This window comes from Anser anser (assembly GCF_964211835.1).
Source record: "Anser anser genome assembly, chromosome: 1".
Taxonomy (NCBI): domain Eukaryota; kingdom Metazoa; phylum Chordata; class Aves; order Anseriformes; family Anatidae; genus Anser; species Anser anser.
This window is the reverse complement of record NC_139720.1, coordinates 116885471-116904967: the sequence shown is the minus strand read 5'-3', so window position 1 is coordinate 116904967 and position 19497 is coordinate 116885471. Positions and strand designations below refer to the sequence as shown.

The window sequence follows — 19497 nt, the reverse complement described above, 5'->3', positions numbered from 1 at the left end:
GCAGAAAATTGTCTCTATCTTTTGGGAAGGGGGTTTGCTAGGTTCCTTTCTTCAAAGCAGATAAGACACCTATCTTTGAAAACTAGAGCTGTTTTCTGAATTTTCTGCACTCCACATCTGCTGTCCTTTTCCATTTTTCATTTGTGCGTTTGGTTGGACCCACCGACCAATTTCAATCACGTTTAATAAGAGGAGCCAAGGTCTCAAAAGAATTAATCCCCAACAAGTTTCATAAAAATCACTGATGGGGAGGCAAAGAAGGGCCTCGGTGGGAAGGGTGAGATTAGCAGCAAGAGCATGTGCTTAACAGTTATCTGTTCTTTTTACGTACGTGTGTGTGTGGTGTCTTGTTAGATTGGGGGAGGCCTTAGGTCAGGTGGAACATACTGGCAGAGCTGAAGTACCAAGTCCACCAAGCGCCCAAAATGAAGGGTTGAAAGGGTACTCCAAGGTCAAGAGGATTTGTGCCTTTGATAATCCCTCAATATCTGTGAAAACAGGGACAAAGGGCTCCTGGCCTGTCCCTCCATGAAGCATCCCTGCATGTCAGAGGATAAGTGAGCTGTAGAAAAAGTGGGGACAGCTGCTCACTGATCCCTTCACGGAGTGGTAAGTCACCAGAGGTTTGGCTCCCTCTGTCTCCTTTCAGCACAAGGAAATAACCTCTACTTCTTTCTGCATCCAGTCAAGATCTACGTACAGTTTTCCATCTGTTATTGTTAAAGAGCGCACTAACATTTGCTTAAATATTTAATAAATACCTGATCTAGAGACCATACAATCTATATTCGACATAAAAAAAAATTTGACATTGAAATTTGACATTGAAAGCAAAGCCAGTTTCTGTTAACAAAGGATTTGCTTTACATTACTTCTGCAGTTATGATACAACCTTTAAAAATTTCTTAATGTCAGGTCATCCAGGACCTAGGATGGATAAAGTTCAATGTCATGGAGCCCTGGCTGCTGACATTAACTTAAGCTGATATTTGAGGGCTCAGGCAACATGCATCTCTCCAATGAAGAGAGATCACTGCTTGTTAAACATGAAGCAGTGATGAGGCACCATGACCTGCTGGGATTACTAGCATCCAGGGACACTTCTGCTATAAAGAAGAGACCATGCTGAGTTTTGCAAGCTCCACAGGCAGGTGTTTGGAGGAAAAAGTCAATGAGCGAGAAGAGGCAGGAGAAAGTAGGATGGCAACAGCAGCAGATGATGAGAGATGATGAGATACAGAAGGGAGCAAACTGTGGCCCTACTGCAAACGAAAGAAAACAGCCTCTGTTTTAAGGTGTCAGTTGTAGTGAATATTGCTCTTTGGTTCTTGCTTTTTCCTTATTTCCTCAATGAACAGCTTGGAGCCCCTGGGGTTTGACACCTTCCAACCCTTTTTGGCTGACAAGAAGCTGCATCCGTTCCTCTATGCTAGGAAGTCTATCAAATAGTTTAGGGGAAGAAAGATGTCCCAAAAGATTGATTAATAGTATTTCCCCTACAATATTGCATTAGAGGAAGTTCAGGTCCTTTTGGAACAAGCTTTGAAGTCTGCACATCCTGAGGATGTCACTAGGAGTCACAACTATACCTGTGGAGGTACGTTAGCAGTTTCTCCACCTCGCCACCTACACCTGTGGGTCCTAAAAAGAGAGGAATCTAAAACCAGAAAAGGATGTATAGAACAGTAAACACAGCTCTGTTGACCACCATCCCACTTACTTCTTTCTCAGATGGTTAGTCCTTGATTTCATGCACATCTCTTGCTCTGTGGGGCACCTGGCACGGAGTCTGGTTGCTGTCAGGGCTGACACAGCTGATCCTGTAAGGGGAAAGGTAAAGCCTTCCTCCTCTTCACTCATCAATCGACTGAGCAGCCAAATGCCACCAGAAGGAAACTTAACTTTGTTAGCTTGCATTCAGATTACTTGTTTCATCGGCAGAAATCTGATAGAAGCATGTCAGTGAATTTTTTAAAGATAGAAATGTGAAAAACAGCATGCTCACTATGAGTAAGTATGGAGGAAAATCATTGATAATAAAAAATGAGTTTTAAAGTACTAATACAGCTCAGAAGGGTTGGGAGAAGAATTACATTGAGCCTGAGATGTAATTAATTCTGCAGAGTTTGTGGAGATGATCCTAGAATTTATTATGTGCCTCTGACAGTTTGTATGGGCACTAGGAGGAGCCAGAAACAAAGAACTGCAACATCACACCCACCTGAAGAGCCCCACATGAATGCACCACATACAAGGTGAACCTCTCCTTCTATATGTGTGTATGTGTGTCTGCATATAAAAATGTGTGTTTAAAGTTGGCTCTGTTTTGTGGCAATTTCTGAGTTTGGAGAAAAAATCTTTTTTAGTCAAAGGCATGTTATTTACGCTTTCGTCTAAAACCTGCCTTCTGCTCCAGTATTTATTCCGTCCACCAACCAGTATGTTTTCTGCCTGACAGCTGGGAGTGGAGAGACAATGTGCATCCTGATTCTTTAGTCTTTGCCTCCCTCTTGGGACTTCCAGGGAGGATGCCAGCTTGTCCCAATGGTTTCTGCAGCACAGACAGTTCTCTAAGAAAATACAAGGGGGTTAATTGTGATTTAACACCTATTAAGATAACTTACAGTAAACACAGTTGAACATGAAATGAACTTATGACTGAGGATTTAAAAGCTTTTTGCCCGTAGAATCAGAGAATCACAGAATATCCTGAGTTGGAAGGGACCCACAACGATCATTTAAGTCCTGGCTCCCCACAGGACCACCCAAAAACCAGACCCTATGTCTGAGAGCCTTGTTCAAGCACTTCTTGAACTCCAGCAGCTCGGTGCTGTGACCACTGCCCTGGGGAGCCTGTCCCAGTGCCCGACCACCCTCTGGGTGCAGACCCTTTCCCTAACCCCCAGCCTGACCCTCCCCTGTCCCAGCCCCATGCCGTTCCCTCGGGTCCTGTCGCTGTCCCCAGAGAGCAGAGCTCAGCGCCTGCCCCTCCGCTCCCCTCGTGAGGGAGCTGCAGGCCGCCATGAGGCCTCCCCTCGGCCTGCTCTGCTCTGGGCTGAGCAAACCAAGGGACCTCAGCCGCTCCTCATATGTCTTGCCCTCCAGACCCTTCATCATCTTCATAGCCCTCCTTTGGACACTCTCTAATAGTTTTATGTCCTTCTTGTATTGTGGTGCCCAGAACTGCACACAGTGCTCGAGATGAGGCCACACCAGCACGGAGCAGGGCAGGAGAACCCCTTCCCGTTGCCCATGCCGTAACACCTTCCCTTCCCATCTGTCCCCTCAAGCAGGCCGCTCAAGCGCCACACACCGCGGCCTCTCCATGCCGGCCCCACCGACTGAGGCTTCCTGGCGCTCTCTGGTGGGGAGAATACAGCTGGCTCCAGCAGGTGAAAATAAAGGAGAAAAGAAGCAGCTCACGTCATGGTTTACTTTCTAAAAGCTCACGGTGCTTTACTGAACCCTAGTAAATATCTTTTTGAAGGGTTGTTGTAATAGACAAACAGTACTCTCAAACATACTTTTTCTTCTTTTATTGCATTGCCGGATACAAGTAGTAAAAGAAAGGATCAGCAATTCGAGACACGTGCCATTAACCTTTGTCTCTTTCACGAAGTCGTGACCACTCAGGAAGTGATTATTTACCCAGATATCAGAGGATGGGAAGAGTGCAACCCTACAGAGAAAAGAAAGTAGTTACAATACAACAAAATGTTAAGAGACTTCTAAGATTAATCACTAAAATACTGATATTTCGATGAATACAAACGTGACAGTACCATTATTTGTGTGTTTTTCCACGTTGTTGTTTTTTTCTTTGTCAGGATGTATTTTTGGTGTGTGAATAGTTTCAAAAGAAACTACAAGTATCCGAGGTGTACCAAGTTCATTCCAAGGTAGAACCGAAACATGGCATTATAGTTGTGCTTTATATCCAAATACGTAATTTGAAATTAATTATGATCAGTCAAAATGAAACAGTGACCAACTTGTTTTGAACCTTAGCCAATTTGTCAACAATCATATTTATGGGGCCTAGCTCTTTTTCAAGATTTTTGTTTTTAGGACCAAGGATGTGTATTAATAACATATGTAATAACAAAACTATAAGAGCAATTTCCTGATCTAATGAAAAACTCAGCTCCTGGCAGTGTGCCCTCTTAAGCACTTAGGAGATGTAGACATTTGGGCAAAGAAGAACTAAATAACCTAAATGAAATGAAGTCTTTCTACTGATGTCACTATGCAAATATTACCTTTTTTTTTTTTCCAACAAAGAAACAGAGATTGGTGCTTGGATAGATCGGATGTCTCCTGATTTTGCAAAAGAACCAAAAATAACAATAATTAGTCAAATTGAAAGTCCAGTGATGCCATCGCCTCATAGCATTTTTATATGTAGTTGGACTCCTTTATTAAGAAGATATTCTCTGGTGGGAAGAGTTGTTCCTGACTGAGAACCTGCCCTGTGCTAGCCTCATTGCCCCGTGCTAGCTCCTAGTTATTAAAGCCTCTTTAGCAGCACCTCCTCTGGTCTCAGGCTGCTGACCGATTTCCAGCAAGGCTTCTCTGGGTATCCCACCTGGTCTCTGCTCCAGCCCTTTGCTCTCTTTCTCGGACAGACATTAAAGAGTAGGGGACAATATTTCTGGTATGTCAAGTCATGTGAGACAAGAAGGGTCACAGGTGCCAAATCTCAGCTAGAAGGGAGTTACAGAAAACAGACCAGAAAGTACAAGAAAGAGCAGGACAAAATGAAGGAATTCATCTTCTGGCTTTAGGATTGTTCCTCTCCCTGCCTCACAACCCCCGAGCAGACTTGCGAGGGTCAGCAGGTAGAAGGATGTGCCTGTTTCCTGCCGCTGGCACAGCAGGTAGAACCGTGGGAAAGAGGTTAAACTACTACATGTGAAAGGGATGGTGGTCCCCTCAAATATGGGATCAAGTAATGCGCTAAGAGGTCACGTTTCATGTGTGGAGATTTACAGGTCTGCCTCTGCCAGCAGAGCTGGCAGTGAAATACACGAAGTGTTTTCACCTCAGGCTGACTGTTGGGCAAGTGAAATCTCATAAGGAAGACAGGGTTATAGCCATGTCACAGGTAAAGGCGGTATCCCACAGAATCCCAGGATGCTGGAAAAAAAAGCTCTGCTGGCCAGAGGGCAGTTTTGCCAAATAAGCTCCTCTTACACTTTTATACTGCCCTGATAAAACACGTGTTTTGGACTTCATGGTAGACTACATGTATGGATATATGGCTTTTTATGAATTATGTCTTTCTTTTTGTATGTGTAAAAAAAATACGCTGGAGCTCAGAGGCAGAGAATTAGTGGAAAAGGTTTGGATTGTTTTTATCTCTGTGCATGGTAATTGTATAAGTAATCATTTCATTGCAGTGATAGAACCTACTGCTTTTTTTTTTTTTTGGTTGGTTGGTTTTGGTTTTGTTTTGGTTCTACTTACAGATTTAGAAATGTAACTGATGACATAACTATGATGTCATCTGACCCTTTTGCTTACATCTGTACCATGGGACTCAGGGTCACTTTCCAGGTCCTAGATTTGAGCTCTGCTGCGTCCCAGCCCAAGGCAGGACAGGACCCTGGCACACATCATTCCCCCATTTGCCTGTGCTAAGCCCTAACCACTGCTCCATCCACCTGCAACAGATCTGGACATTTCAGACAAACCATTGAGGTCCTAAAATTCTGCCCCCGTTCTGTCTGCAGGGGAACAAGAGCAACTCCAGAAGCTCAGATGTACGATGAATCTGGCAGCACTGGTTAACAAATGAGATATTTTGTTGTTGTTCATCTGTCTAGGGCAGCTTTAACAGGAAACCATTCTAGTGTAGACTAGGTCATAGCAAGCTACGGGTCTGCAGTTTTCACCTTGCCTTTCTAACACAGCGAGTGAAACAGTTTACAAAATTCATACTTCAAAGGACCAAAACTTGGAGGTGTGAGGGAACTGCAATGAATGATGTGTTTAAAACTCTCTTATTCCAGAATCCTTGTAAAATCAACTCTGTATCATTCTCTCTCACTTCACCTTATTTCAAGCTTGCTTTGCAGCCGTCACTGGTAGAGATACATATTTGCTAAGTAAAAAGAAAGCTGAGATTGGGAAATACAAAGGTTCTTTAATAGAAATACAGTGGAGAGCCTAGCAGAAAAGTCAGAATCACACTTCCCAGCTTCAAAGAGCATGGAATTATGAACAACTAATTACTTTACTAATCTCATCCCCAGAGCTATACTTTGATGGGCAAGATCCTGGATGTTCAGGGAGGGCTATTCCAAGTTCACAAGTACATGAAAAGGGAAAGTAATTAAATATTAGCTGCCATTTATTTTTGCTATACTTTAAAAGTAAAAGCATAAAATATTTCTAGTAACAAAGTAGTTGATAGAATTCCAGAAAGGGAAACTGTTCTTAATATTTCAGTGTAATCTTTTACCCTTTCTTGTCATTTCATATTCAGTAATGAGTCTCATAACACTCGTGCCAGCTAAAACTGTCTAGATGGCATATGTGGGGAACTGAAACATGGGACAAGCTAAGGGTACATTTGTCTGTCACCATGCTGTGCTGCGTTAGAAATCCCTGAGCTATCTGCAGACCAGGTGGTACAGCACTGTGCAATATGAGCAAAGACACTGGGTTTGATCTTAAACTGAATGTCCCCAGCTAATAAATCTGATCTCTCAGCAGGGTCAATTAACCCACGTACGGTGCTATGCTAACATAGCAATCTAGCTCTGGTTGAATCTCTGGAGATCTCAGCAGCTTGCTCCTTGGTATCCTGTAGGTGCACTCTAAATCTCCTGCCGGGAGGCAGGCAGGCAGAAGGCAGCTGGTCAGTAAATGGAGCGTGGGGTTTCCCAGTGCACCAGCAACATGCCATCATGGCAAAGACCACCAAACGGTGTCCTGGGCTGCATTAGGAGGAATGTTACCAGCAGGCAGAGGGAGATGATCCTTCCTCACAATCAGCACCAGTGAGGCCAGTGGTAAGGTGGAGTGCTGGGTCCAGTTCTGTGCTCCCCAGTACAAGAGATGGGGACGTGTTGGAGATAGCCCAGACACAAGGATGATTAGGGGTCTGGAGCTCTTTCTTCTTATATGAAGAAAGAAGATGGACCCAGGCTCTTTGCAGTGGTGTCCAGCACCAGGACAAGAGGCAATGGACACACAAATGACATGAGTCTCCCTCTGAACACCAGGCAGTACTTCAGGAGCCCTGGCACAGGCTGCCCAGAGAGCTGTGGGGGCTCCTCCTTGGGGATCTCCAAAAGCCGCCTGGGCACGGCCCTGAGCAGCCTGCGCTGGGTGGCCCTGCTTGGGCAGGGCTTGGAGCAGGTGGCCTCCAGGGGTTCCTTCACCCATTTGATGACTGTAATGTACTCACTTCCCTTTTCTTTTTACCTTTGCTTCTAGCTGTGAATCAGCTTGAAAACGTCCAGCACACAAGCGTTTGCTGTGTGGTCTGCGAGCCCGCACAACTTCTGCACCTCAACATCTGCCATCCGCGGGCTCCCCCGCCAGGCACACCAGAGCCCTGGCGATCCCTCTGTGGCCCACGGCACACACTGAGAGATCTGGAATCCCAGTTTCCAGCTAAGAAAGGATACTTCTGCCCTTTAAAGCTACAGAGGCAACAGTCTAAACTTGGGTGGAGCAAGAAGTTGAAGCGACATTTCACTGCCAACCTCACTGACTTCATCACGGGTTGTTTTAGGGCACGGATTGGGCAAAATACACATAGGTGAGAGGTTCCCTGGCTAGGAAGAGGTAAAGGCGGTCAGTGGGAGAGAGAGGGAGAGCAGGCAAAGCAATGCAGAACAAAACCGAGGACACGGCGATAAGGCAGCACCCCGAAACCCCCCAAAAAAGGGGGGAAACTCGCGTCTACCCCCACACACGAAGGAGGGGGAGGAATAAAACGCCTCGATGGCGGCAGCGGGGCCGCCCCGCCGCACGGCCTGGGGCCGGGCCCGGCCTCCCCTCAGCGCCCCGGCGGCGGGGGCGGGCGCTGCCTGCGCCGAGGGCGGTGCCGGGCGGGTCCCGGGGCCGCCGCCGGACGCTCGGTGTTGGGGGGGGGACGGGGACGGGGACGCGATCGGGCTGCGGCTGCCGGTGCCCGGCCCCGCTGCAGCCGCCGCCGCCGCCTCCGTGCGCGCCGTGGTGGCGGTGGGGGCCGGTATCGCGGCTCCCATTATGGTCAGCCATGGCGGGGCTGGCGGGCGGGCTGGCCGAGCTGCGCTGGTACGCGCTGGTCGCCCTCTTCGTGGCGGCGCTGGCCACGCTGGCCGTCTACCTGGTGCAGTACGCGCTGCTGGCCCTGCGCGGGGGGCGGCGGCGGACCCCGGAGCAGCAGCAGCAGCAGCAGCAGCAGCAGCAGCAGCAGCAGCAGTCCCAGCAGCAGTCCCAGCAGCAGCAGCAGGCGCCCCCGCGGCCGCCGCGGGACGAGCTGCTGGAGGAGGGCGGCTCGGTGCTGGCCTGGGCGCTGTCGCTGGGCAGCTGGCGGCGGCAGTGGCGGAGGGCCTGGGTGGCGGCGCTGCGCGACGAGGCGGCGGCCAGGGCGGTGAGTGCCGGGGCCGCAGGTGAGGCGGGGCGGGACGGGACGGGACGGGACGGGGCGAAACGGAGGCCCGGGGCCGGGACAGGGCGCCCCGCGGACAGCCGTCCGTGTCCCCCCCCCGCCGGGTGCATGCGGGGCTCCGGGGTGCCCGCCGTGCGGGGGGAGCCCCCGGCCGTGGCTGTGGCACCGGGGTGTTTTGGGGACGGGGTTTTTCTGGAGACCCTGGGGCGTCCACATCGAGGTTAGTCTGCCCTTAGCCCGCCTGGGTTAAGAAGCACAGAAGAATTTGGCTGCTCCTTCCCGTCCTGCCCTCCCGCTCGCTGAGGGCACCCCGCTCGGCGCCTTGTGGCCGTGCGTGCCCAGGCCCAAGGGGCAGCGAGGTCAGGGGAAGCCGCCACCGAATTCCCCAGTTCAGGGGACTGCGACCTGGCTGCGTCAGTGGAAAACGCTGGGGACGAACAACCCAGTGCTGCTGTGTGCCGTAGCCTGAGAGAGAGCCTGCCTGCAGCCCTCCTGGCGCTGGCAGAGCACCGTCACGCTGGCCAGCGGCCCCACGGGGCTTTCTGTGCCTGGTGGGGAAGGCTGGGGCAGGAGGAAGAGCCAGGCAACATGTGTGCGTGGAAGATAAGGAGAGCAGCGCAACGCTTCCCAGGCACGGCCGTGCGGAAGGAAAATACGGCGTCCTCCTGGATTGCACGGCTCAGAAAGGCTGGGCTAAGAAACGAGGGTTTGCTCGTGGAAGGGGAAAGCCGAGAGGATTTGGGAACAGGTGCTGGGAACCGAAACTAAGAGGCGAGCAGCAAGCGTCCTGTCCCCAGCTAGAGAGCGAAGCCACGAAGCCGGGCGCGCGCCCTCCCCGAGAGAGCAGCTGGAGCGGTTTCTTGCGGTGAGTTCACCGCCTGGCACTGCAGCACCGTGCTGCTCCCCAGACAGCGCCAGCACCGCGCAGCTCGTCGAATTCCTGCCTGTGCTGCTGCGCCGGCACAAAGCAACGCGGCAGCACCGGCCGCCCGGTATGCGCACCGCCTGGGGAATGCAATAGCTGGTGCCTCAGGAGCGTGACCTCACTGCCGAAACCTGCGCCTGCCGTCCTTCTCCTGCTGCGAACGCCGGGTACTTGTCAGCACTGCTGCTTCCACACACCAGCAAGGTCCGGGGAGGGGCTCATTCCTCGACTCTGCAAGCTGGTATTTGGGTTTTCTTAGTTTTGGTGTAGACTAGAGCAGCTGCATGAGCTCCTCCCCCCCCAAAAAAATATTATTTCTATTGCTAGGCCAAACCAAAAATGTTTTTGAAGCATAACTGGTTAATCCTTATCAGGAAGAGCAGTTTCACTGAGCTCTGTCGCTGCACATGGGGTTCACCCTGCAGCATGTTGTATACCTTCATATTCTGTACAGTGAAAGATGATTAGGCCTATATGTATGTCCTAAGTGTAGGTTTTCAGACTCTACCTTGTATTATGTAGTGAGCTGTCACACAATTAAAACACGTGAGTTTTGACATAGGTTTGCAGTTCTGTCTCTGGTTCTTCCAGGATCTTTACAGGCATGAATTTTCATCACTCATTTTCAGGTGATGGGTTTGTCACCTAATAATGCTTCTCTTCTTCTTTCTTAGGATTCACAGTTGCTGACATTTGAGGAAGATGACCCACAAGAACCACTTGAGCTAGCAGTTAAACAAGTTGTTAGTGTGGTAAAGTCAGCTCAAGAGAAGGTAAACTTCATTTTTTGTTTTGTTTCAGTTTACCTTTTAGCAAGAAGTATAACTTTTTGTGCGAGTGTTGGCAGGAGTTTGATTTCTCAGTACTTTGAGCATTTGACCTGATGAGTTTGTGGAGGCTGGTAAGGGACTGCCTCTCTAATGAGCCTGTGTAAACTCTTTGCGTTGATTCACTTCTTGTGCAAGTCATGAACAGCGTGCTCTAGGGCTTCTACCAAATGAACAATAACTAGAGTTATGCCAAGTTTATAGAAACACCTTTCGTCACCTCCTACAGCAGCCTTCTCCCACCCCCCCTGTCATTACGGTTCCCCATCCTATTGTTGACACGTGGGGTGGGGAATTCATGAAGAAGGAAAGGGACACTTCTCCTCTGGGACAGGAAAGCATCTTTGTCTGCCTCTTGCTTGCTGTTTGTGTGGCTGATTGCAGGTTTGCTTTGTGAGTCCCAGCCAGATAAGGATCAGTGGAGCAGGTGCAGAGTCCTCAGGGTGACATCCTGGCTACTGAATCCTATATTCAGTGGGGAAGGGATTGTTTGCTTCTTCCTCGCCCACCCCCCCAGCACCTACCAGGAAGTGTTTTTTCTCACACTTAGTGCACACAATATTAAAATAAGTCAGAACATGGCTCTTAAAATCGTGTACAGATGCCTTAAAAGGAAAAAACTGTTGTGTGCTTATTAGCAGGGATAGCTTTTGTATTTTCATCCTAGTTACTGTAACTACTAGTCAACATGAACTGGTGCTTCAGGCACCTGAATCAGTTTAGCTTAATACTTCTGGTTCTGCTTTGTTGTTTTGGTTTGCTTGTCTGATTTAAATGTTAAGCAGCTATACTATGATTCCTTTTAAAACTATGCATGCTTGTCTGTCTGATACTCAACTTAAAGTCACACCCTGATCAGTGGCAGCTGGGAATTGCCAGCGTGTAAAGACATTTGTGCACTTGTTCTCTAGTCCTGGTTTAGTTTTTTGTTTGTTTTGTTTTGTTTTGTTTGTTTTTTCTTCCTTTCCCTACCAGTGCTTCCTGCCCCAGCAGTTAGGGCTAGTGAAATTAAAGCTCTCTCCCCCCTGTGGCAAGGTTGTGATGTCTCGGGAGCGTTGGTCCCACAGTGGCTCAAGACGGGTGAGCTGCTGTGGTGTTGCACAAAGCTGTGCTGTGGGGCTGTGCTCTTGCCCTCTTCTACCTGGGGCTTTGTGCCACTGCCTGCAGTCCCTTGGTCCTTGTCTGACCTTGGGTCTAGCCATTTCAGGATGCTAATGGAGCTGTTAATATTGCAACCAGCAATCTAATGGGGTTTCATAGCAGCTTGAAGCAATATAAGCACTTTTAAAAATGTATTGGATTAAGACAGTTTTGCTTATGTAAATTGGGTTGTTCTGAATTGTGCCAAAACCTGTTTCCATAATCTTGTGCATAGCTGCTAGAAAAATTGCTCTGAATTATTCGTGCTCCTTCAGTTAAGGTATAACCTGAATAATTTATTTGGATTTCAGTATGTAATAACCTTAGAATTGTACTTGGGTGCTACTTTCACTCCTTCACTAAATTTGTACCTTTCTCTAAACACCTCAGGAGTTTTCTCATGTGGTAATTCTCTTATGTACTCTTCAGGTAATACCAAAGGTCCAGAGTTTTGGAGTTTTTTATTTCTTTTTCCCCTGCTCTTCAAACCCTAAATCTTTGCAAGCATTACCAGAAAACACAACATGAAATTGAAATCTCTCTCGGCAGCCTGTCCAGACTCAGGCCTCTGATATGTGTTTGTAACTCACTACTGGTCTGACTGGCTCTGAATGTGGCTTGTGACCATATGCTGCTTGTTTATCAATGTTGTAGCGTCCCACAGAGCTCTGCACTTGCCTGGGGCATCAGCTGGCACAGGACTGCTTTCCTGTAACTGGTTCGGCATGCTGCTTTACTTGTGATCTGGGTAGCGAGAGCATATAGGAGCCTTGGTCAGCAGCCAGGGCTTGATTTATTGCACGTCGTTTCTGACTAGGTATTTTGAAGGCCTTGCATCAGAGAGGTTGTGGTCATCAAAGGAAACAGAGGAATGAGGGTGAGAGTTCAAAATCTGTAACCGTGGGATGCAGAGGTACAGCGATGGATCCCTGTGGCACACTTCTCTTTTGTGGCGCATGGTTTTGTCCTCTTGAATGGCCGTGGAGCGCACCAGGGGATGATCCTGCGTGGTGCTGGGTGCGAGCCTCACGCCTGGCAAGGCTTGCCTGCACTCACGCCGAATCAATACGGGATTGCCAGACAGGCTGTAACTGTTATATTACTGCTGACAGCCCTGTTTATGAGCAGGACGCGCTCCGACACGTGCTGTCCTTAGCTGCATACAACTGTCCTTGCCTTGAAGGAGCTTGAGGCTGTAAAAGCGGCGTGTGTTGGCCGATGCGAATGCTGTCAGGGAAGCTTCTGGCTGTGAACTTGGCAATCGCCGCTGCAATCGTGACGGAGCTGCTCCGTGGAGGAAGGTTACACCGCGCTGCTTCTTGACAAAGCCTCTATTTATACGTAGCCGTCGCTCCAGATTTGGGCCAGAGCCTAAATATATAGAATGAAGAGGCCTGTTTTCATTGTGTGGTGTTGGCTGTTTTGTTTCAATAAAGTAAACATTAGCAATATTCTCAGCTAATTCTGCCAACCTTTCCATTACTGCAGCCTATTTCCAGAGGCTTTGAACTTCCCAGAAACAATAAAAGGCTCCAGAGAAGACAATTCTCTTGTTGCGAGCTTGGCACGGAAGGGTTTGGGCAGAGCAAACTTCCAAGTCTGTTCCCTAACCATTAAACTGGAGCAGAAATCCCCTTCTTTTCATGCTTAAGCAGAGCGGAGAAATGCCTTCAGAGGGCCCACTGCTCACTTTTCCTTTCACAAGTGGTTCATGAGAAGTTGCTATACAAGGAACGACTGTCCTGCATCGCATCAGGCAATAGCAAACAGAAAAGCTAACGGGAAGCCTTCATGTGATGAATCTCGCTGGGATAAGTCATGGAGAGAAAGGAGGGCTACTCTGCAGGCTGACGAAAAGGCCTCGTTCAACCACGCCGCTGTTGCAGTTTCATCCTCGTCTCCCTTCGCTTCCAGCTGGCAGCCCATGCTGGCTGGCATCGTGCCGGGGCTCACCCAGCTCCACTCGCTCCAAAGCAAGCGAAGGCATTGCGAAGCAACGGCTGTTTTCCACCGCAGGAGAGGCTGGTTTCTGATTGTGAATGCTGCGCCATTACCTGGGATTCATCCCTGGTTGTGTACACGTGTTTATCGACGATTAGTGTTGGTGGGCTGAACCGTCCTGACCACCATGTGCAATCTCTGTTGTCCTTTAACTCCTTCTTGTGCTTGAAAAGCTGTCCTGGAGATTTGCTCTTTTAATTATTGTTTGCTTGTTTTTTATTACTTTTTTTTTCACAAGCTTAAGAAGAATCATAGCCTATGCAGCTATTTTTTGTATAATTTTTTTCTTCCTGTACTAGCATAATCCTTTATCCTGATGATATTTACTTTTTTTTTCCCTGGTGCTTTCTGTCACTAAGTACACTACGGAGGAGTTATGTTTCCTTCCAGCCTTTGTTTGGCTTGGGTAAATAAGGTGTTCCTCAAGTCTCCTTTCACAGTGCTGGTTTGCCAGTCACGCCTGTGCGTCCGGTCTCTGCAGCCGCTCCAGTTGGATTCGTGTTTCTTGAACGTGATGGCTAAAGTGAAACACAGCACTACAGCAAGGTCTCCCTGTGTGTTGAGGTTGACTGCTTCCCTGTGCCTCTAACAGCTCTTTTCCAATGTGTTTTAGGCTTCTGATCTGCCTCTCCCATGGCTCCTTTACACTGTGGTTGACTTGATAAATCCAGGTCTCTCTCGCTTTGGCTTTCTCCTAGCGATACTGCTCCTATATAGGGGAGCTTATTTGTTGATTCTGGCACACATGCTCTGAATTTTGAGTTGCATTTCTCTTCTAGTCATCAAGGTTTTTCAGCTTTTCTGTGTAACGCCCTAATCTTCCTCTATATTGCTGCCTCCCAGCTTTCTTTCCTCAGCATCATACTTCCTTTCAATTTTCTACTGAGGAGTTTTGGACATAGGTGTCCTGGTTAAAATAGGCAAGACAGCATAATGGATCTAACCTACCTAGGAAATGAGTTTCTTGTCAAAGGAAGGCATCCGGGCTGGGATTTGTTTGTTTGAGTGGCGATAGTGCTGGTTTTGGCACTGTCAGGCAGCTGCAGATGCTCTTGGTCCTCCTGCAGGTTTGTGCCACGTCTGCCAGCAGGTGCCAGGGGTGCCCTAGCACTCCAGTGCCTCTCTCCGAGTTACTGTAGGACAAGCTGGCAAACTTCTCTTGCATTTTATTGTCTTCCCTTTGTATCAGTGTCTTCAGCTATGCCACCTTCTAAGTTGTTTGTTTAACCTGCATGTTAGTGAGGCCAAACTACCAAATCTATTTCTGGTGTTTATTTTCCCCTTCTTAAATATAGGTACTGCGTCTCGTTCTCCCACCATCTGGTGTTCGCTTGGCCTTACAGGCTGATTGAAAAGTCTACCTCTCGTGTCTGCTTCTACTCCCTGACTGTTGTTTTTAACCACCACCCCTTCCCCCTGCCCTTTTTTCCACTGCTTTGAATTTGTCTGTCAGACACAAAGGAATGGATAAATTCACTCGGTGTATCAGTTTTTGTTTTGCTTCTCTTGCTCACGTGGTAACTCCTCCTCCTGTGCACTCATTCCGTCATTCACCCTGCCTTCATCTTTGTGCTTATTGTCACTTTGGAAAACTGATCTGAGATTTTCTCATTATATTTGCAGGCAAACTTGCTTTGATAACAGCTTCTAAAAATCTGCTACTAGCTGTGCCTGGGTTAGACATTGCGTTTGTGTTCTGTCCTTGATTTTGTCTGTTCATTTAATGAACTGCTCGAGTGAAGAGGGAATGGTGTAGAAGCTACAGAAAGCCCCTCAAGAAGTTAATGCATAGGCTTGCTTAACCAAGGAAGGTGTTGTAATTCTCCTCTCAAACAGCTGAGCGTAATGACTGTGAAAAGGCAGAAGTTTCTGACTGGAAAAGTTTCCCGTGGGGAGGTTTTAAGCTGAGCACACAAACTATCTTTGTGGCCGTGGACAAGATAACATATCTGTGCCAGAATGAGGGCCTTTTCTTTCTCAGAGTGGTAATCTAAAACAAGAATTGGAAATTGTGGGGCTCCTAAATCTCATAGCATTGCGATTCCTGCAGTTGAGATGAAAACAGCGTTCACTGCGTTGCTGCCTCAGGGTATACTTGTTTTCTTGTGCAAACTTTTAAAGATTATTACTTACATGGTACAGATATACATTTCTCAGCCTCGAGTAACTTGTTCTTTCTTGAAATAGATGCTAAATGCAGTAAAACTTATTTCTGTCCAGAGGGAAACCAATCAGGCCTGTAACATCGGGAGTTTTGCGCATGCACACAATACAGTCAGGCTTGGGGAAGGTGGAGAAGAACTTGTTCTGCTGAACTGTATGAACTTCCTTCTGAAATCATGGCCATTCACCATCCCTTTTACCACAGGAGGGGCTCTCCTGTCTCGCACGGAGAGATGGGGAAGAAAGGCTGATCTGGAGGAGTAACAGAAAGGCTGTGTGTGAAGCACAAATCTGTGTGGTGCCAGGAACAATACTGAAACATCTCAAGGCAAGAGGATGCCCTGAGTGACAAGGAGAGGCATTCTGATTCTCCTTGAACTGAAGTAGCTTTTGCTGAAAGGAGAGAAGCTGAAATTTTGCAGCTCTGTCCAGAAGAACTGCAGAGTCAAGTTATAGAGGGGGAAGGCAAAGCAGGAGGGCAGGACTTCGATAGCTGTGAGTACACATGTTCAGGCACTTCAGTTACTTAGAAAAATATTTGTCTTGCTCTGACGGTAATGTTTCTTCAGTCTTGTTCCTTCTTGTTTGCCTGGAACAGTGTTTTAGGGTAATTGTACTAATAACTTTAGAGGAAGGGCTGGGAGCTGCTGCTGGATAAAAGATCCTCAGAATGCACAGAGATGCCTTGCTGGTGGTGGAGTGTCTGTCCATGGGGAGATGCTGGAGTGATAAGGCACTTTGGTCTTGCTGGTGGAAGAGTTCTGGTGCCTTTGTGCTGCTGCTTCACCTCACCCTACTTCTGCAAGAGTAGAGGTCTTGCTTGTCCAGCTACAAGATAGCGAAGGAGAGGAGCTGCAGCATAACCCCTCTGGGAGTCCAGAGTTAGCCAGCCACAGCTGCTGTGCGGTGGTGCAAGGTCTTCATTTTAAGAGAAATTTTGTTACAGAAACTACAGGCTTTCTAGCCTCTGTTGAAAGTAAAAGGTTGGTGACCAGGTGATTTCCTTTGTATGGAAGGGTGGGAAAGAGATGAGGAAGACAAATGAAATTGAAGAGCAGTTTACCAGTCCAGATGCTACTGTTTTCTCACAAAAATCTATCCTCTCTCTTTCTCTGCCCTGTCAACCAGAAAGGGTTGGTTTGCCTGACCTTCCCTTTACTTGCTGGCAAATGCATTTTGTTGCGTAACTAGAGCTTTGCAGGATACGAACGAGCTGGGGTTTGTTGGTGGTTGCTCTTCACCGGCTCAGAGAAAGAGAATTTGAGGAAGGAGGCTGGATGGGGCCATGGTGGAAGAAGAGCACAGCATAGGAAGCTCCGATATTTTTATTCATGTTACTGTTCTGGGGCAAACGGCCTACATGTTTCTGCTCAGGTCTGTCAAAAGCATCTGCTATATTTCTGAAGAAATGTCACTTACGAAGAGAAGTGGCAGTTGCGGTCTCTTGCTGGTAGGCAGCATCTTAGATGAAAACAGAACCTCCTTCCCTTCAAGTTTTTGCCAAGAATTCTACTTTCTCCGTGTTCTTACTCCGTAAACCATCATGCTACTCCAGGTAAAAATGGGTTTTGCCTGATATGCTATTTTCCATTAACAAACAGGGAAACACTCGTTTTTGTGATTGGACTCAGACTCCTGTGCCTGAAGACCACAGTTTCTTTCTTAAAAATGAGGAGAGAAAGGGAGTATTTGCTGGGTGACTTTGGCAGAAAAGAAATGAATCAAGGAAACCAAAAGCCCAAACACCAGCAGTATGTGCTCCTAAACTTCTGGTACAAGTATCAGCAGATGGATTTGGCATATCTCAACAGGGTAGAGAAAGAAAAGTAGAAGTTCCACCACCTGCAGCATGTTCCTATCTTAATAGTAAAAACAAAAGAAGTAGCACACGAACGTATCTACGAACTCTTCTACCACACTTTCATTTGGTTTTGTTTTTAAAGCAGTAATCAGCTGTGTACCTGGTAACTCTGTCTCTTAAATGTTCCAGTTGAATGGCTCTGCACCACATGTGCAGCAGGTCCAACTTGTTCTGAATGCACTGAACTTCCCATGCATGTGTGGGTCAGATGTGTACGGGTGGTAAACCACCGTGTTTAGGATATGCAAGTGTCAGCAGTATTTGCATCAGACCTGTCCTTTTTCTCTCCTCTGCACTCCAAAAAGAGGGAAGGACCTGTCAGTTTTTGTCATCTTTAAGGAAAAACCATGCCACTCCATCCTCATTGTGAATGAATTGAGTGATTCTGTGTTTTGACTCAACTACAAGTAAAATGAGCAGTTAGGGGTTTTGGTCTTGTTAGCTATAAGAAATGCTTAAAACTCTTTTCTGTTATGTCCTAATTGTGGCTGCTTATGGTGATTATATGGGATTAAGGGACACAAATCAGCTTTGAGGGAATTTAGGTTTTGGGGAAGAGGAGAGGCGAGGGAAGAATATTTTTCCCACTTCCCAACTAGAGTTTGCACAAGATAAACCTGAAAAGGCAAATCTTGATGCTCATGGGTGTGGTTGTGATAGTTATTTGTCCTGTCCACTCCCTCCCCCTGCTCCTTTGTAATTTCTCCCTTAATGGATGTGCTCAGAAGCCCTTGATGGTGCTCTGGTGCTTCTTACAACATATCCGATAGAGCCCTGGGAAATGGGCTGTGTATTTAAGGAGAGACTGATAAGAATCTTCCAGAGGGTACGTGATTCATTTTAAACCTTCAGCTTTAGTTCCAGTGCTCGTAAGTGAAGCAGTAAGTGCACAAACATAATTTACTAACGTATGTGCAGAGTTTCCCTCAAACAAATCTTGCAGCAAATGATTTGTGCATCGCATTAACCTGGTTAACTTGGCCTGAATCGATCCAAGGAGCGTTTAACTCACCTTTCCAGAGGTGGAGCTGTTGGGACAGTAACCACAGAGGACCAGTGATGAGCAGCTGTCTTCAACCAGCAGAGGTTGCAAGTTTGCAAAGCAAACTTCTCTCCCCGGCTTAATGCATGACTTTTGACTTCTGCACCTGGGGCTTTCCTCTGCTGCCAGGTGCTTTCTGCACCTTCGTGGGACTTTGAGCACCAGCTCACAACCTCAATTACTTTGCAGAGGGGAAAAAAAAAAAAAGTTTTGTGTTTGTAAACTCACTGTGATAACAGGTTAAATTACTGCTTATAAAAGTCAAGGTGTGTACTTAAGTAAGTGTATGGCATACAACCTTGTCCCAGACATCTAGCTTCACCACTGAAGTTCAGTGCCTTTCTTGGTTTGGTCAAAGACTCAAACTTTTAAAGGCTTCTGCTCATCACCACCCCAGTGGTGGAATTAATCAAAATCCTCTCAGCAGCAGCATTATGCCAAAGTTTCGCATTTGTAGGATAACACTAAAATAAATCTTGCCCAGTTCATTTTAATGAGTTGAATGTTTAGTGAAAACAGCCATCCTATGATAGGGTACTTGGTTCGGGGCAGGAAAGGAAGGAGAACAAACTTGTTTGTATCCACGGTACAAAATTTAGATCTTAGAGATTCTAATGTATAGGTCTGTGAAACACAAGGAGTCTTCGTCAGGTAAGGAGTTATCTTGTGTTATATAACAACACAAAAGAAATTTTGGAAAACACCAGAATTGTCGGGTATTCATCCAGAAGCGTATGTTTGAACTGCAGGGTTTAGAACTGAATGCATAGAAGGAGGTAGAGATATTAATGAAATTGCCTGGAAATCTTCCAGCTGCAGAATGTAGCATAATTCTGGTAGCCTGAAGTCCTTCATTTTATTAGTTCCTTTCTTGCTTTCACCAAACATTCTTCTGGAGACTAAATCATTTTTCTCTTCCTTTGCCTCTTC

The 19497-nt window shown here is 47.2% G+C and overlaps 1 protein-coding gene across 1 annotated transcript in view; it reads left to right on the top strand.

Annotated features, from left to right (window-relative positions):
• Positions 1-8032: 8032 nt before the first annotated feature.
• Positions 8033-19497, top strand: part of C2CD2 (C2 calcium dependent domain containing 2) — a 40043-nt gene continuing 28578 nt past the window's right edge. The window contains exons 1-2 of the mRNA XM_083819310.1: positions 8033-8590; positions 10208-10306. Coding sequence (XP_083675436.1) covers positions 8234-8590; positions 10208-10306 — 456 coding nt within the window. The 5' untranslated portion in view covers positions 8033-8233. The remainder of the gene's footprint in view (positions 8591-10207; positions 10307-19497) is intronic.